General features: G+C 38.2%; 1 protein-coding gene across 1 annotated transcript; it reads right to left on the reverse strand.

Annotated features, from left to right (window-relative positions):
- Positions 1-1,199: 1,199 nt before the first annotated feature.
- On the reverse strand, positions 1,200-11,782 carry LOC111217117 (Golgi SNAP receptor complex member 1-like). Its single transcript, XM_022738841.1, has 9 exons — positions 11,736-11,782; positions 10,460-10,580; positions 9,873-9,945; positions 9,418-9,525; positions 9,180-9,271; positions 6,440-6,514; positions 2,505-2,534; positions 2,119-2,201; positions 1,200-1,762 (listed from the first exon to the last, which is right to left on the reverse strand). Exons 1-9 carry the CDS (start codon positions 11,761-11,763, stop codon positions 1,638-1,640), a joined length of 735 nt encoding a protein of 244 aa, XP_022594562.1. The 5' UTR covers positions 11,764-11,782; the 3' UTR covers positions 1,200-1,637.
- Between the last annotated feature and the right edge of the window lie 3,278 nt (positions 11,783-15,060).

A 15,060-nucleotide genomic window follows, 5' to 3' on the forward strand; every position in this document is an offset into this window, starting at 1 on the left:
TTATCCAAGCGGCTTCATCAGTTCATCATGTATTGGTCTCTCTAGTCCGCACTAGTCTGACCCAGACTAGTGCGGAGTCTGACCCAGACTAGTGCGGACTAGAGAGACCAATACATGATGAACTGATGAAGCCGCTTGGATAAGAGGCGAAACGTCTTCCACAGACAAATACAAGTCCAGTTGCCTTCGATTCAATTTGAGAGAGAGACTCAGTGTAAAGCTGTTTAACTAAATGTCTCTTTTCTCTGAACTTTCAGAGACCCAGCATTGAACTGTGGAAGGAGTCACACTACAGTCTTCTTTAACTTCATCTGATCTCAAATTTGCACAGAAGAGAGGAGGAGGAAGGATGTGATTTTTGAAGATGAAAAAGCACAAAATCTAAGTTGAAAACAAGCTGAAGAGACTAACATCTGGATGAAAGAAAGAAAAATGAAAGAAGTCGCAGGCTGTTTCTCTTTTTCTGGCAACTCTCACGACCATTTACTCCACAAACTCAGGAACGAAAGGAAGGAAGATGAAAGCTGCTCACAGTTATTGTGTCGTATCACCAGACAGCATATTCTGGGAGAAAGTGTAGCTACTCATATCCCAAACTAGTGGTGCACTGATGTACACACCTGCCTGACACACAGACAGCTCCACAATTTGATTATTAAAAATAAATCATACGGCTTGATTAGATAAGAGGATATCCTAAAGACTAAAGATGACAACAAACACCACCTTCATCAAAAAACAAACACACATAATAAGATTCGTACCTGATGTGAAGACTCAGTGCACCTCTAGTCTGTGATGCAGCCACTACCTGTCCTGTTTCTCTTAACATTTGCATTTAAGACTCTTCTTCCTGTTTGGCACAGGATGTTCGTGGCTGTGGGACGATGTATAAGCTGTTTTCATACACTGTTTACATCATGTTTAAAACTGTACATGTATCACAACAATGCCCTACTGCCGTCATAGTGTGATATCTTGCTTCGCGTGCTACTATGATAAACTGAACAGACTCTAGTGAACTGCCTGGATCTCTACACCTTGTTATGTTTACAATATACTGCAAGATATGAATGGGGTTCTTCTCCCTGTATGCACTGTTGTTGGCACTCTGATGCTGATGTTTATACATTTATACTGTATGATTGGTTTACTGTGCCATAGTTCTGCATGTATGAAATAAACCTGAATGAGCATGATAACTTCAAAGTGTGCTCATCACCTTTATTTTATTAGGCACTGCCAATACCATATAAAAAAAGTCTGACTTGAGCAGTACACAATCCCAGTAAAATTTTACTTCATACATTTATAAAGAGATAAAATTACAACAGGATATAAGCAGCAATGTATCAATTCCCAGATGGAAATGTTATAATTCAGAAAATAAATAAACTCTCCAGGCTGAGAGTTGAAACAATTTCACTTTCAATTAAGACTTACTTTTAATCTGATAAATCTTTAAATCATTTCTTAACCTTTTAAACTGTTGTCTTAAGCAAAGTAAATTACAATAGAAGGAGAAACATATGAAAACATTAAAAAAAAAAAAAAAAGGTCTTGCAACTGTTGGATTGAGTTACAATGAAGATTTTTTGCTCTTAAAGAAAGTAAAGGTCAGTCAACTGACCAGCGAATCAGTGGAAAGTGTAGAGCAACAGGAGTATGGTGCAGATGCCAATCACTCCACCTAGAATTAAAGAGTCCCGCCTCTTGCGCAAATTGATTTTCTGGATGAGACTGTTGATGGCAGGGAAACGATCTGAGGGGTGGGGAAGTGTGGTGAAGGAAAAATAATTAAGATCCAATACAGGTTTCCCTTCCTTGCAGTGATTAAGAGAGACAAAGAACAGGGAAAATACATCAGCATGGCTCCTAACACAACTAGGAAAAAGAATTAGTGGAGCCTAATGGTGTAGTCTACTATCCTTATGCCCAGCTTTCACTGTAAGTGCGTTACGTTATCCCTGCTCAGTGCCAGCATGTGCTGCGGGAAGTCCTGCACAGATGCAACTGAGACAATATCTGTACAAATGTGCTGTAAATGCAAAACTGAGATTTTTTATTTGTACTACAGAGAAACTGAAAAAAGAAACAATTAAAAAGATAAAAGGATACTGGCCAAAGTTGTGACCCTGGTTTGGATGGACTTCAACATCCCACGCTGAAATGTGATGTTCTCTTTGGTAGCCATGGCGATACTGGAGGCAGAGAAACCACGAGGGATTAGTGGCAAGAAAAGAAGCATATGGCTGTCATCACAGCGACACATTAAGCGAGTTTTACAGTTTCAGTTGAGAAGCCAAAAAGTAGAGAGGCAGCTTGGTCTGATTGAAGAGACCTCAATGTTCTGTGTGTGTGTGTGTGTGTGTGTGTGTGTGTGTGTGTGTGTGTGTGTGTGTGTGTGTGTGTGTGTGTGTGTGTGTGTGTTACTGTGTTGAATGAGTGACTGAAAAAGGAAAAGGAGGGAGAAGGAGAGGAGAGATCAGAGCAATAAAGCTTACCTTATTGCATTGTCAATAAGTCTATCTGAGCTGTGAACATGAAATGGAAAAAATAGAGAGAAGTCAGTTCAAAGCACCTGAAATAACTTCATTTATTAAGTCTCATACAAAGATTTACACTGTCTACAATCCTTTAAAAAGTGACATAATTTAATGAACCATCATCCAGCATTCACCACTTTTAACAAATAAGCTTTTGATATAATTTCGAAACTGTATACATTTCTCCAGGCACTACACAAGGAAAGCCTGTGCATGAAACCACACAGCTCTCTTGGTCTATTATCATAAAAGGAGCACTTCCCTGTGATTCCTGCGAGACCGGAGAAAGTGCTGCTTAATGGAGGATTTTTGAGAAAGTGAGAATCTGATGGGTCAAATCGAACCCAGCTGCAGCAGAAGCCAGATAATCTCTACAATAAATCTGCTCTGAACACATGCAGTAGATGTATGAATTTTCATGACGGTGATCTGATCACTGTGTTATCTGTTTTAGGTGCACATAAGCAAAAGAGACATGTAGATGGACAAGCACACACATGAACGAGGTTTACGTCAGCTGCAATTAGCTGCGGAGGTAAATGACGGATAGAAAAATGAACTGCTCAGTCCAGGCCTGAGCAGAGCACATCAGGGCAGCACTGTGCATCCTGGCAGACTCCACTGGAGACCAAAAATCAATACTGTGCTTTATACTTCCTCCATCTATCCGTCCACCTCTTCCACTATCTGTCTACTGCTGTCCTCTGCTTTTTCTCTCTGTCCTTCATTAGCTGGCCGGGTCCTTTTTGCTTTTTCCTTTTATACTTGGGACTACTTTTCTCACTCACTAAACCTCACAAAGTAGTCTGATCCTGTTTGTGTCAATTGTGCCTAGATGACATTATTGCTACATTTAACTTAAAGAAATCAGGTAAACAACAAGTTTCTTTTTGTGATTGCGTTTATATTTTGTGAGTACAGGAGAGCAGACTGAATCCTGTATCCTCAAGAAAATGATCAGATCAGAAAAGAGCAACAGAAAATAGCCTTACGGATACCTTAAATATCAAATACAGCTCTTGTGATTATTGTGCTGCAGAAAAGATTTGAGAGGTTCATATGGACGTTTTCTAAACTTTCTGCACTTAGATACATTTATGCAGAAAATCATGGACCTTCAGCTAATAAGCAACAGAAAGTGAGACGTATCATCAAGCTACAAGATGCTTCAGTGACATTTAAGTAATCACTTACCAATCATTTCTCCATTTAATATTAATACATATTATTTTTATAAGGTTCTCATGTTGGCACATCATGACTCACGTTTTCATTTTTAAATGAGTTCATTCAGTGAAGTGAAATGTGTCTCAGCATGAGCTCCATAAACCTGAACATATTTTTGAAAATATGGAAAAACAATATATTTTTGTCGTGAGATTTTAAATATTTCAGTGACTGCCTGCAACTGAAGCTAACAGTTATTTTCATTATCAGTTAATCACTTTGTAGATTACTTCATTGTTTGGTCTATGAAATATCAGAAATGGTTAGAAATGCCCATCATTACCTCCCGGAGCCCACTGGGAAGTCTTCAAATTGCTTTGTCTGACCAGAAGTCTAAACCCCAAAGGTTTTCAGATTCATGTCACAGCAGACTAAGAAAACCAGCAAATACTCACTTTTTAAAAAGCTTTTTCCCTTTTTTAAACTTTTCTGTTGATTGACATAATAACTACAACTATAACTATAGACATGCCAGTATTGAGGTGATGCTGCAACATTGCTCCATTTATTTATTTATTTAAATCATGTGTTCAAACAGGCCTTTGACTTTTATTTATTAGTTCTTGTTTTCAGGAAACTTTCTCTGTTGTTCCCTGGAACTACACACATGCCAATATTGAAGTGATGCTGTAACATCTCTATTTACTTTTAAAAATAATGTGTTCAAACATGCTTTTGAATTTCCACTTATTACCTGTAAGTGCTGTTACATAAACACTCTGTGTTCATGATGCATAACTGATAAATGATTCATAATTGGTTTTATAAATTAATGCAATAAATAAATAATATATTGGATGTAAGATTAAACTTAAATCTGATGTGGTTTGATGTTCAGTACATTCACTTGTTACAGTTCAGATATAATGAGGAATGACATCACGGGTCTGGTGAGTACGTGCTGCTACATTTAGTGGAACTGACAGAAGTGAGGTTTCTCTCTCATGGACAGCAGGTGAGCAGATATTTCTCACATCTGCTATAAGCATTCAAAGTCATAATAATTGACATGACGCTAAAGCAGACGGTCAAAGAGACTTTCAAAAGACATGCTGATGACAAGCGCCCAACAAGGTATTTTGTGACGTTATGTTGTCGTGTATTTTTATATTGTGTTTATTCAAAAATTATATTTCTCACGGTGTGACTAAGGCGTGGATACATCGGAAAAACACGACGTGCCCCAACAATAAACGCCCGTTTCAAAGCGTCAACCTGTGTCTGTGTGGAAGTGAAGAGAGCCATAATACCAGCTCTTGGTTTCAGTATAGGAAATGTGTTAATGGCACTCTGATGGACAAACATCCTCCCTCCCTTTAGATAATGTGGAAATGAGGACACAAGCTGCATCAATAAAACCTGTTTTGAAGCACAGAGTAAAATGCTTGCACGCATCTTGCACGCATCACTGACATGATCACACCTGTGCAGAATATCTGAGAAAACACCAAATCAACCTCACAGCACAGATCGACCACCTCACACTCTCCATGTATCGGTCATCTCAGTGAGCAGCGGTTAGGTTTGATTTTCACTTTAGTTGTTCCGGCGACCAACCAGCACCTGACCGTTAATATTGGCTGTGCATGGGGAGTTTTGTTCACTGCTCTGTCTTGTATCTTTCTTGTTTACGTTTACATGTTGCACATAAAGCTGATCCTGTGTCTGCAGAACAGTTCGAAATCAAAAACATTACAAACAGACAGCGGTATTTGCAAATAGTTAAAATGAAAAATTCTAAAATATAGTACGCACACACAATGTGCAGATTTCTGTGCAGCTGTTTTTGGAAACAGAGCGAGGCACAGGCTGCACCTTGAGTGTCATTTAAAGTTTTGCATGTGTCTGTTCGAATGACAATTACGTGTGGTGGCAGTGAGTGCGAGTTTTATAACGCTGTGTCACAGAAGGATCCATTTAAGGGAAACTCTTCTGGTTAGTTTGTGGCTGAGAGGCTGAGCTACAGTTAGTTATGGTTACTAACAATCATCCACAGAGCTAATGGCTGACTGTGAAACACATCATGACCGTCTGGCACGACACAAACACCACAAAGCCACACAGATAATTACAAAACTACACACACAACAGAAGTAATTGTACATACAAATTCCTTCATTTAGAACAAAAAAAAAATGTGAATGTGAATCTGCCCAGCAACAACAAAAAAGAGCACAAAAAGAAACGTGCAGGACATGTATAAAAGTGGAGTCTTCCCTCATCAAGTCAACCAGTTCACCACAACGGCCCAGGACAAACAACTGACACCAGCGGTAAGACAAAGACGGCATGTGTGTTAACTGCTGTCTTTTAAATACAATGCAATTACTCTCATCGTTTAATTTTGCACTTTATACTGAGATTATGACAGACTCTCTTACACTTGCTAAAGTTAAATAATTCAACTTTATAATTTAAATTCAGAGAGCCCAGACAAGATAAATCCAATAGTATCTGAACAAGTGTGGAGAATTTTATCTGAACTCATTTTCATAACAATCGCTGTTTTACTTTCCTCTTAGTCATTTTCTCCCTTTCCAGATGCCAGCAGAACCATTCAGTAACGTTGGTTGTGACGAGGGGAAGGTCGCTTCTGACAAAACATAACAATTTCCTGCAGTTCTGTTCCAGTGTTTCTAAGTGATAACGTTTTAAAGAAATCTTACTTTCTGAGATGTTCATGTTCCTTCAGGAAGAGCTCAGTCTTTCTGTTATTGACCCCAGAGCTGCTCTTGTAGGACCTGAACAAGAAAACAGAAGAGAGAAACATGGATTGATGGGGAATTGGGTGACAAATACAGCAAATGAAACATTTTCTTGTAATTTTTCTGCCTTTATTTGAGATAGTAGACCGCACAGGGAATGTGGGATTAGACAGAGGGGTACAAATGCAGTAAAGAATGAAACTGGACATGTGGATGTCAAGTGGGTAAAATGTTTGCATGTTGTGAAAGGCATGTTAACATTAATTAGCACCGAACACAAAGTAGGACTGGGAGTGGTGGAAATGTCAATAGTTTTGCAGGTGTTTGGATGTAAATCAGAGAATTAAACAAGCTGAAATGTTTTACCTGATGATGGCGCCTAACCCTAAAGTCAGTTAGATTCGGTGCCTGGGAATCTTGAATGACGCTACATCATTTTTTTTTTTTTATGTATGTTGAGATATTTCACAGCCCAAGTGAAAAGTATGACCTGATGAAGCTAGAAGTTTTCATATCAAATCTACAGCTGCAACAATTATTCAATTAATCAATTAGTTGATTGATAGAAAAAAAAAACAGAACAGAAACTATTTCTTAAGTCATTTTATAAGAAAATATGTCAAAGATTCTCTGGTTTCAGCTTTTGAAATGTGAATATTTTCTGATTTCCTTCGTCTTCTATCTCAAATGACTCAATATCTTTGGGTTTTTCACTATTTATCAGACAAAATAAGACATCACCTCGGGCTTCAGGGAGTTTTATGACATTTTATTGCCCAACCAACTAATCAATAAATAGAGAGAATAATGAACAGATTAATCAACAGTTGCAGCCCTGATCACATCTCATTAAAAGTGATAACCACCTTTTTCATATAAAAAAAACAAAAATACATTGTTATATAAATCTGTATGAATTCTTTCTCTGTTTGGTGCAGTGTAGTTTAACTCCTCTCTTTTTTGGTTGCTCCATGAAAGCATGAAGCAGCACCTTACCCTCATAATTATGTTTAAGTAGCTTTGCAATTGGCTACACATGCCACCAAAGACACGTTTTTCCTCCATCTCTGCTCCGGTCTGAACAACATGTTTCACTCCCTGCTATTAACTGATGCCTGGATGCTGATTATGTACTTCCTGCGTTAAGGCTTTTAAGTGATTAGCTCTGCTTAACCTACAACTCTGTCCTCCATCTCTTATTTACACTCCCTGTTTGGACTGATCATCAATTCATCATCCATTATCTCCTCTGCCCCTCTCCCTCCCACTGTTGCTCCACACCTCTCACCTCTATGGGAGTAATTAAAATTCACTCTCGTAATTTTTGTAATCAGTCGACATCAGCTCAGGACAATGTCTCTCTCTGCCTCTTTCTCTCTCTGTACTGTCTTGCTCTCCCTGTCCTCCCTTGATAGGGCATTTCTCTGTATCACGCAGCCCAGATGTAACCACTCTCCCTCAGCTTTGGCTAAATGAAAGCCTTGCGGTTTGATTTACTGTAGAAGGCACTTAGGAAAGCTACCCCCAGAGAGATTGGGGGGGGGGGGGGGGCGGGTAAAAGAGGGGGGGGGGGGGGGGGGGGGGTCTGCTGATAAGAGTTGGTGCCTCTGCCTTTTTAGAGGATGAAACATTAGAGATGGAAAGGAGAAAGGAGAAAGGGTGGGGAATTTCTGCAACAAACTGGACGTTTCTGCCTCCCACTGGTTAAGGATAACATAGCAGAAGTTCAAAAAGAATTCAAAGGAGGGTGAGGAAGAGAGAGAGAAAGGAAAAATAAGGAAGGAAGGAAAAGAAAGACAAAAATGTAAGAAGTAGTGCAGAGGAAAACCTAGGATGGAAGGAATTAAGGAAGGAAAGACTGACTGTGCCAACATAACACAGACTTGAAGGAGTACTCCAGGTATTGCACTTCCATAAAGTCAGGGGAGTGAGAGAGAGGATTTAAACAAAGAAATAGTCAAAATCAGTAGAATGACTTAAGAGTGCTCCCTAATAGATAAAAAAATATGTAAACTAGTAGCATATAAGTATCTAGAACAGTCTGAACCATATTTGCCAGAGCTTTTCCAATTACAATATATCATTTAAACTACCACATGCATCTAGAACAGAGATGATCAGTTGATAAGTTACTGAAAATCAATGATGACTGAACCTCTACTTCTGCACTTGGCATCCTGTTTCACTGACTATGAGAATTACAGTAGATTTGCTGTTTTACCATCAGAGTTGCATTACGATACTTCTTCCTAAATATTTAGATGTGAAGACGACACCTTGGACTCTGGGAAACTCTATTTGATGTACCTCACTCTTTTTTTATAGACCCAAATGTTTACTTGATTAATTGATGATAAAAATCTGCAGATGAATCAATAAGAGTTATTAATAAATAAGTATAAGTTGTCACCCCAGTCCTGACGTAAATCACAAAGTCAATATCAGACTCTTGCCAGTGACAGCTGAGATGAAAAATAGTTAAACTGCTTTATAAACCTATTAATACTGATTAAATAAACATTTTGTTTTACATTTTTCAGTGTAAAATGCTCCTATTGATGACACAAGTTTAAACAGATGTTCTGCTCAAGACAAGCAAACCACAATGTCGTGCTGAATGGAAAAGAACGTGGGGATTACGTAATATTTGCTAACAACATACAATTTCTTTTATTATATGTAGATGCATAAAGGTGCTTACTCAATGTCTCTGTGAACAGAGCCCAGCAGGTCCTCTCGCTCTCGCAGGCTGAAGAAGTTGCTTTTGGTTTTGTGAAACTCATGGGTGTAGTCCTGCAGGGTACAACATTATAAACTACAGTCAGCAAGACTGAAGGACAGAAAGGGGAATTAACAAAAGAAAATGCTGACAATCACTTTTTTGGAGCTAAAAAACTTTTCATCATAAGAAAGTAAGAAAGTGAAGTAATTGTATGTACCTGTAAAATATCTCTGTGCCTCTGTAGGGTGTGCATCAACGCAGCGTTATGTGATGATACTCCCGGGGTGTTTGTGTATTCTGCCATTTTGTCATTAACTGCTGTAAGCTGAAAAAAAACAACAAAAAACAAAGATTAAATTCATTTGAATGATTTGACAAGATTTGAATATCTGACTACAGTAAAGCAGATTTCAAAGTAAGCATGAATGTATTGCAATAAGTATAAACTGCAATTGTAATAGACTGTACAACCAGTAAAATAAACAGTAGATATCTCGGCAGATAAAAACCCAGGATGACACATCTGTTTTGGTTAGCTGCTCAATTGTTTCCATTGGAGAACACTCTCATTTAAATTACCTTTGATATTTTTGGTATAAACACCATCACCTTGAGGTTTCGCTAAAGCCCCTTCAACTATGGCTGGTAGTGACTGTGTGATATGTGACTTACATTGGCCAAGAGCTGCTCCAGCTCAGTAGTCATGGCAATGAGCACATTGTCTTGAGTTGAGCCAGAATCAGACCTGATGAAAGGGAAATGATGCTAAAATTTAAGTTCAAGTTTATATTCTATACTTTACATTCCAACTAGAAGAAATACAGTTGAATGACAGACAAAATATTACTGTACAGACGAAAGCAGCACAACAAGGTTTTCAACACCAATTCCTAATTTGGTATCGGAGCTGTCGGTGCTCAAAATAGTAAACAAACCGGTTAATGTCCACAAATTATATTGCAAAAAAACCACAAAATATCATATTACTCATACATTGTGCACAATCAGTGGAAATAATAATAATATGATATATATTGATATAATATGATAATAATAATGATGTGTTAAATACAAAAACATGTGTTTACAGTATTCAGAAATGTACTCATTTTCCACAGACTCTGAAAACACAAATACATTTTGAAAATCTCAGCAGATTTCATTTGAGCCAGATGAGTTCATACAGATATTTAAACTGTACATCCAAAGCTCATAGTACAGCTACACTGTTAAAGTGAAGTGAGAAGTGTGCTGTTGACCTGATGTCTCTTTTCTGCTGGTCCCAGTTGCTGCTGCTGCTGTAGCTGGTGCAGAGCTTACTGAAAGAGACCAGCTTGAGGTCCAGCTCATTCTCCAGCTGTCTGGCCTGTTTACGCAGATCTGAGTGCAGAAACAGAGACAAACATCTCAATATGGAAACAGGCTTTACATATCTGACCAAAAGAAACTCATGACTTACATCTGGAAAACAAATCACAAAAAACAGGCAATAAGAAGCAAACAAGACTGAATGCATCGCAAAGATGCAGCTAAAAAGTCACATCAAGCAGAAGCCACACAGGAGACTGATCTGGCTCAGATATGGCTTCAAATGGCAACTCTGTATCCAGAGGAGACTTTCACTTTCCAATAACAGTGTTGATTTGTTTTAAATTTTGGCAGCTACAATTAAGTCAGCACATATGAGTACTATGTGGGAATTACTGAATGAATTAATAAAAAATCAAATCTTCATACCAACTCTGTTTACAACAAAATTCAATTCATAGCTCACTGACAAAAAAACATATATAGTAGTATATAGACTAAAGAAATACTGATTAAATAATTCATCCTGTCTTCTTTTTCAAGCTATGGAACAAAGTTAGAAATCTTAACGCGTTGAAATTAAACAGCCGTTCAAAGTTTTTAACCAGCATATACATATATTTTATATTATATACATATTTCTAGTTTTATCAAGACATTTCATGTAAAATAAACTCTCATAAAGCATCACAATTTGTAAAGTCAAAAGGATACGCGAAAAAGATGTAAAACAACTGCAAAGATACATAAAAAAACAGAGACCACAAAGTGACACAAAACAAGCACAGACACAAAACATCCACAAAAAAACTCAACATGTACATCCTATCTTATTTTACTGCCGTAAAGCCTCAACGTGTACATAAAGACACTCAAAACAACCAGAAAGAGACTTGAAACGGCTACAAACAATGCGGCCGTTTCCCTTTCAGTCTGCGGGGGTCCGATAAAGGAGGGGTGGGGGATCTTTTACCTGTCGGTGCTCAGAGGCCCATTTTCTCTTAGTCCTTCCGTACAGATGACAACTTTTTAAGTTCGACATTAACGACCAACAAGCTAACAGGTTAGCTCGGAACCGGCTAAAGATATCTCCTTCCCGCCGACATAAAGTTTATTTAACGTTACATATTAAGGAACAATGTGAATGTGTTTGACCTGAATCTACGAAGAACAATAAATCATGTAAATGCAGACAATTGTTTTTAAATTAGATACTGTATAACTTACCTTCCCAATAGTTGCTGCTGGTTGCCATGTTTGTTGTTGACTTGTCATCATCAGCCGTCAAGAAGAAAGAACTGTCGCAAATCCTGATTTAAAATCACAGCGGCCTCTAGTGTTTCCCGCCCGGAAGTACCACTTACTGTACTAAATCAGAGATGTATAGACCTTTGCTTAACTAGAAGCACTAATACTGCGCTGTAAAAGTGCTCACAAGTTAAACTCTTACTAAAATAAAAGTATGTAAGTAGGCTATATTAGGAAAATACATTTAATCATTTATCAAAAGGAAAAGTAGACTGCTCAATGCAGAGAAATGCCCCCTGTTACAGCAGCAATGAAATTTGTTACAGCATACAGCTGTAGCCTACCATTTCATGGGACCATGAAATGGTAGGCTTTGATTTATTAAAAAGCCTCCTATTCTATAAGTCATGTATAATTTAATAGTCACAGGGGACATAATGAAAACACTACTACTTTTAGTTTTGATAGTTTGACTATTTTACTGATAATACTTCTTCACCTTTACTAAAAAAGTAGGATTTTGAATGCAGAACTTTTACTTCTAATGGAGTATTGTTATATTGTTGTATCGGTACTTTTTGAATTTGAATACTGGTGCATTACTGTGAAAGCAGCATTTTAATGTTGTGGTTGGTTGAGCTTGGTTGGAGGTCACTTAACTAAGCCTTCTTTATGGACATTACAGCAAGGGCTGCAGGAAGTAGGGGTGTTGCAGATGCTGCAGCACCTGGCGAGAGCATAGTTTTTTTTTTTTTATAGTATAGTAGTATATTTATATGGATTTCATCATTCATTTGGCTACACACATAGTTCCGCAACTGGACTGGTACTGGACTGTTTCTAACAACACATTTTCCTGAGCTGCACACAGCTTGCTACTTTGTCTACACTTACCTCAGGTGTGCTAATCGAAGGATAAAATCATGATTGAAGAAAAACGTATTGCAGTTTTTTTTTGGCTAACCACGAGCTAAAGAGAGCACAGATGAGGTCCAGCCTTCCTAGGAGAGCAGCTCCACCAGCTCTATATCGCTTTTGGTTGGTTTTAATTTTTCTTGGAGACGGGGACTTCCGCCGACGGCACCGGAGTATCCGAGCGCTGCCACAACCGAGGAGCGTGCTGGTAACAGGTGTTAAGCGAGGAGTGACCTGGCGGCATTTGAGGAGCCTTTCCAGCCACCCAACTTCAATTTTCCGGCCAGCGTTTTTTGGGAAAGAAACTTTCAGCCGTGCATTTACACCAACTTGGTTTGCTAAATGGAAGTGGCTTCATTATGTGGCAGAGTGTGGTCAGGTTGTGTGTTTTGCTTGCGTTAAAAAATGCAGCAGAGGGAAACCGGCTGATTAGGTGCCCTACCTGGCCTGAAAACATGGCTACTTACTACCAAGACTCAGAAGAGACAAACTCACCTCTTCTTGATGCATGTCCACCCTGAAAGTTTGAATTTATTGGACATCCATGCCCTTTTGAGAGACACACAATTTCCAAAACACGTCAGCGCAAGGCAACATTTGGATTATTAAAACTACTGGAGCACCTGCAGCTCAAGGTAAGTTATTTGGTTCAAGCTGCCCCCGAGCAGTTTAATAATCAGTTGTCAATTACTTATCACACTGATATAACTTTGTTGAAAAAGTAGTAGTTGTAGGCATATGTTGTATTTGTATGGGTTATATTGTATGGGTTGGGGTATAATCCTCCTCCCACTACAGCAGCCCCAACTTAAAACATCCTCAGGCGGCCCAGAGTACAGCTGCAACTAATCCTTATTTTCATTTTTGATTAGTCAGTCAATTGTTTTCTTGATTAGTTTGTTTCTTCTATAAAATATAAAATTATAAAATCTATAAAATCTATAAAAAATCTATAAAATTATAATTTCATACAACTTCAAATGTATTGTTGTGTCCTAATGACAGCCCAGGGCTCAAAGATATTAAATCTACTATCATGTTTTACACATAAAAGTATTAAATACTCACATTTGAGAAGCTGAAACCAAATGCTTGCCATTTTTGGTCAATTAATCAACTAATTGTTACAGCTCTAATGTGTGGTTTGCAGCATGTAAATTGATCAGATGTTTTCTATGTAAAATCATAATACATAAAGTAACCCTAACAAACTAATAGTTCCATGGTATTGGTATTAAGCACTACTGGTAGGTCTGTTATTAAAAGGTCATCACAGCATTTGTCCATCAAAAATTTTCAGCTAAAGTGAATTAGTTTTGGAAAATAGGAAGATATATAAACAGATAAAAACTGAAATCTTAGAAGATACTAACATTATTCTGACGGTCTAATACATCCTGTTACATACTGCTCTTAATTCAGTTTTCAGTCAGTCTGCCCTTTATGAGGCTGTGCCTGCTCAGGCGTTTTGTAAAGAATAACCATAGAGGCTTTTTCTGGATCTTTACCCTTAGTAGGTAGGATTGTGAGACTTGTATATATTGAGGTATTGATGTGTATGTATGTGTCTGTGTGTGTGTATATATATATATATACTTTACATTTCCCATATTGCCCACAAACATGGCTCACAACAGGACTCATTGTAATCTGTTTTAGTTTAAACTCTCATCATTTGTGTTCTAAACTGAGTTTAGGTGATTTAATACTCAGCACACATAATGTGTAAGAGCTCAGGTCAAACCTAAATGCAGTTTCTGTGTGTATTTAATTCCCATCCATACTTTGACTTTTTGTTCACATTTCTCATGTTGATTATTATAATTTAAGCTGTTTGCTGCTGACCAGAGACAAGGACAAGGCACAGATGTGATTGAGGTACATGTCAGTATTGCAAATCTCTGTTTCTTTGCTCATTCTTTTTATTCATCATCTTGAACATAGGCAGTCATGGATATCACAGGTATCACTGGTTCTTGTGTTGATGTAGAAGACAATGACGATGATCATGATGATGCCATCAGTGTTAGAGATGCAATAGAGCAAAAACTTTTAGGTGTTTTCACCGTTCTGCAGCCAACCTCGGCAGATGAGGCCTCTCTCTCACACTGTTTCAAGCTTCTCTCTGTCGTTCCTATTTTCTGTCTTTCTGACATCTTTTTTCCTTTCTTTTGCGATGTTTCTTTAAAAAACAAAAAGTGTGAACAACTGACGTCAGTAAGCACCTGAAGACCAGCTCGGGATCCTGCTTTGACTAGTCGGACCGGTGGAGCCAGGGAGATGGAAGTTGGGGGAGTGGAAGAACAGAAGGAGGGTTGGAAGTGCAGGAGGAGGGAAAGGAGAAGGAGGGGGAGAGGAGTTAAGGAGGTGAAAAGGAAACACTCCCTTC

Source organism: Seriola dumerili, unplaced genomic scaffold (assembly GCF_002260705.1).
Source record: "Seriola dumerili isolate Sdu_G_001 unplaced genomic scaffold, Sdu_1.0 BDQW01000040.1, whole genome shotgun sequence".
Taxonomy (NCBI): domain Eukaryota; kingdom Metazoa; phylum Chordata; class Actinopteri; order Carangiformes; family Carangidae; genus Seriola; species Seriola dumerili.

Excerpts from the sequence above, each read along its gene's own strand:
- LOC111217117 (XM_022738841.1), bottom strand. The coding sequence starts at position 11,763 with ATGGCAACCAGCAGCAACTATTGGGAAG. Across the intron at positions 9,272-9,417 it reads GGCACAGAGATATTTTACAG|GACTACACCCATGAGTTTCA; the intron begins GTACATACAATT and ends TGTACCCTGCAG. Across the intron at positions 6,515-9,179 it reads TCTGTTCACAGAGACATTGA|GTCCTACAAGAGCAGCTCTG; the intron begins GTAAGCACCTTT and ends TTTCTTGTTCAG.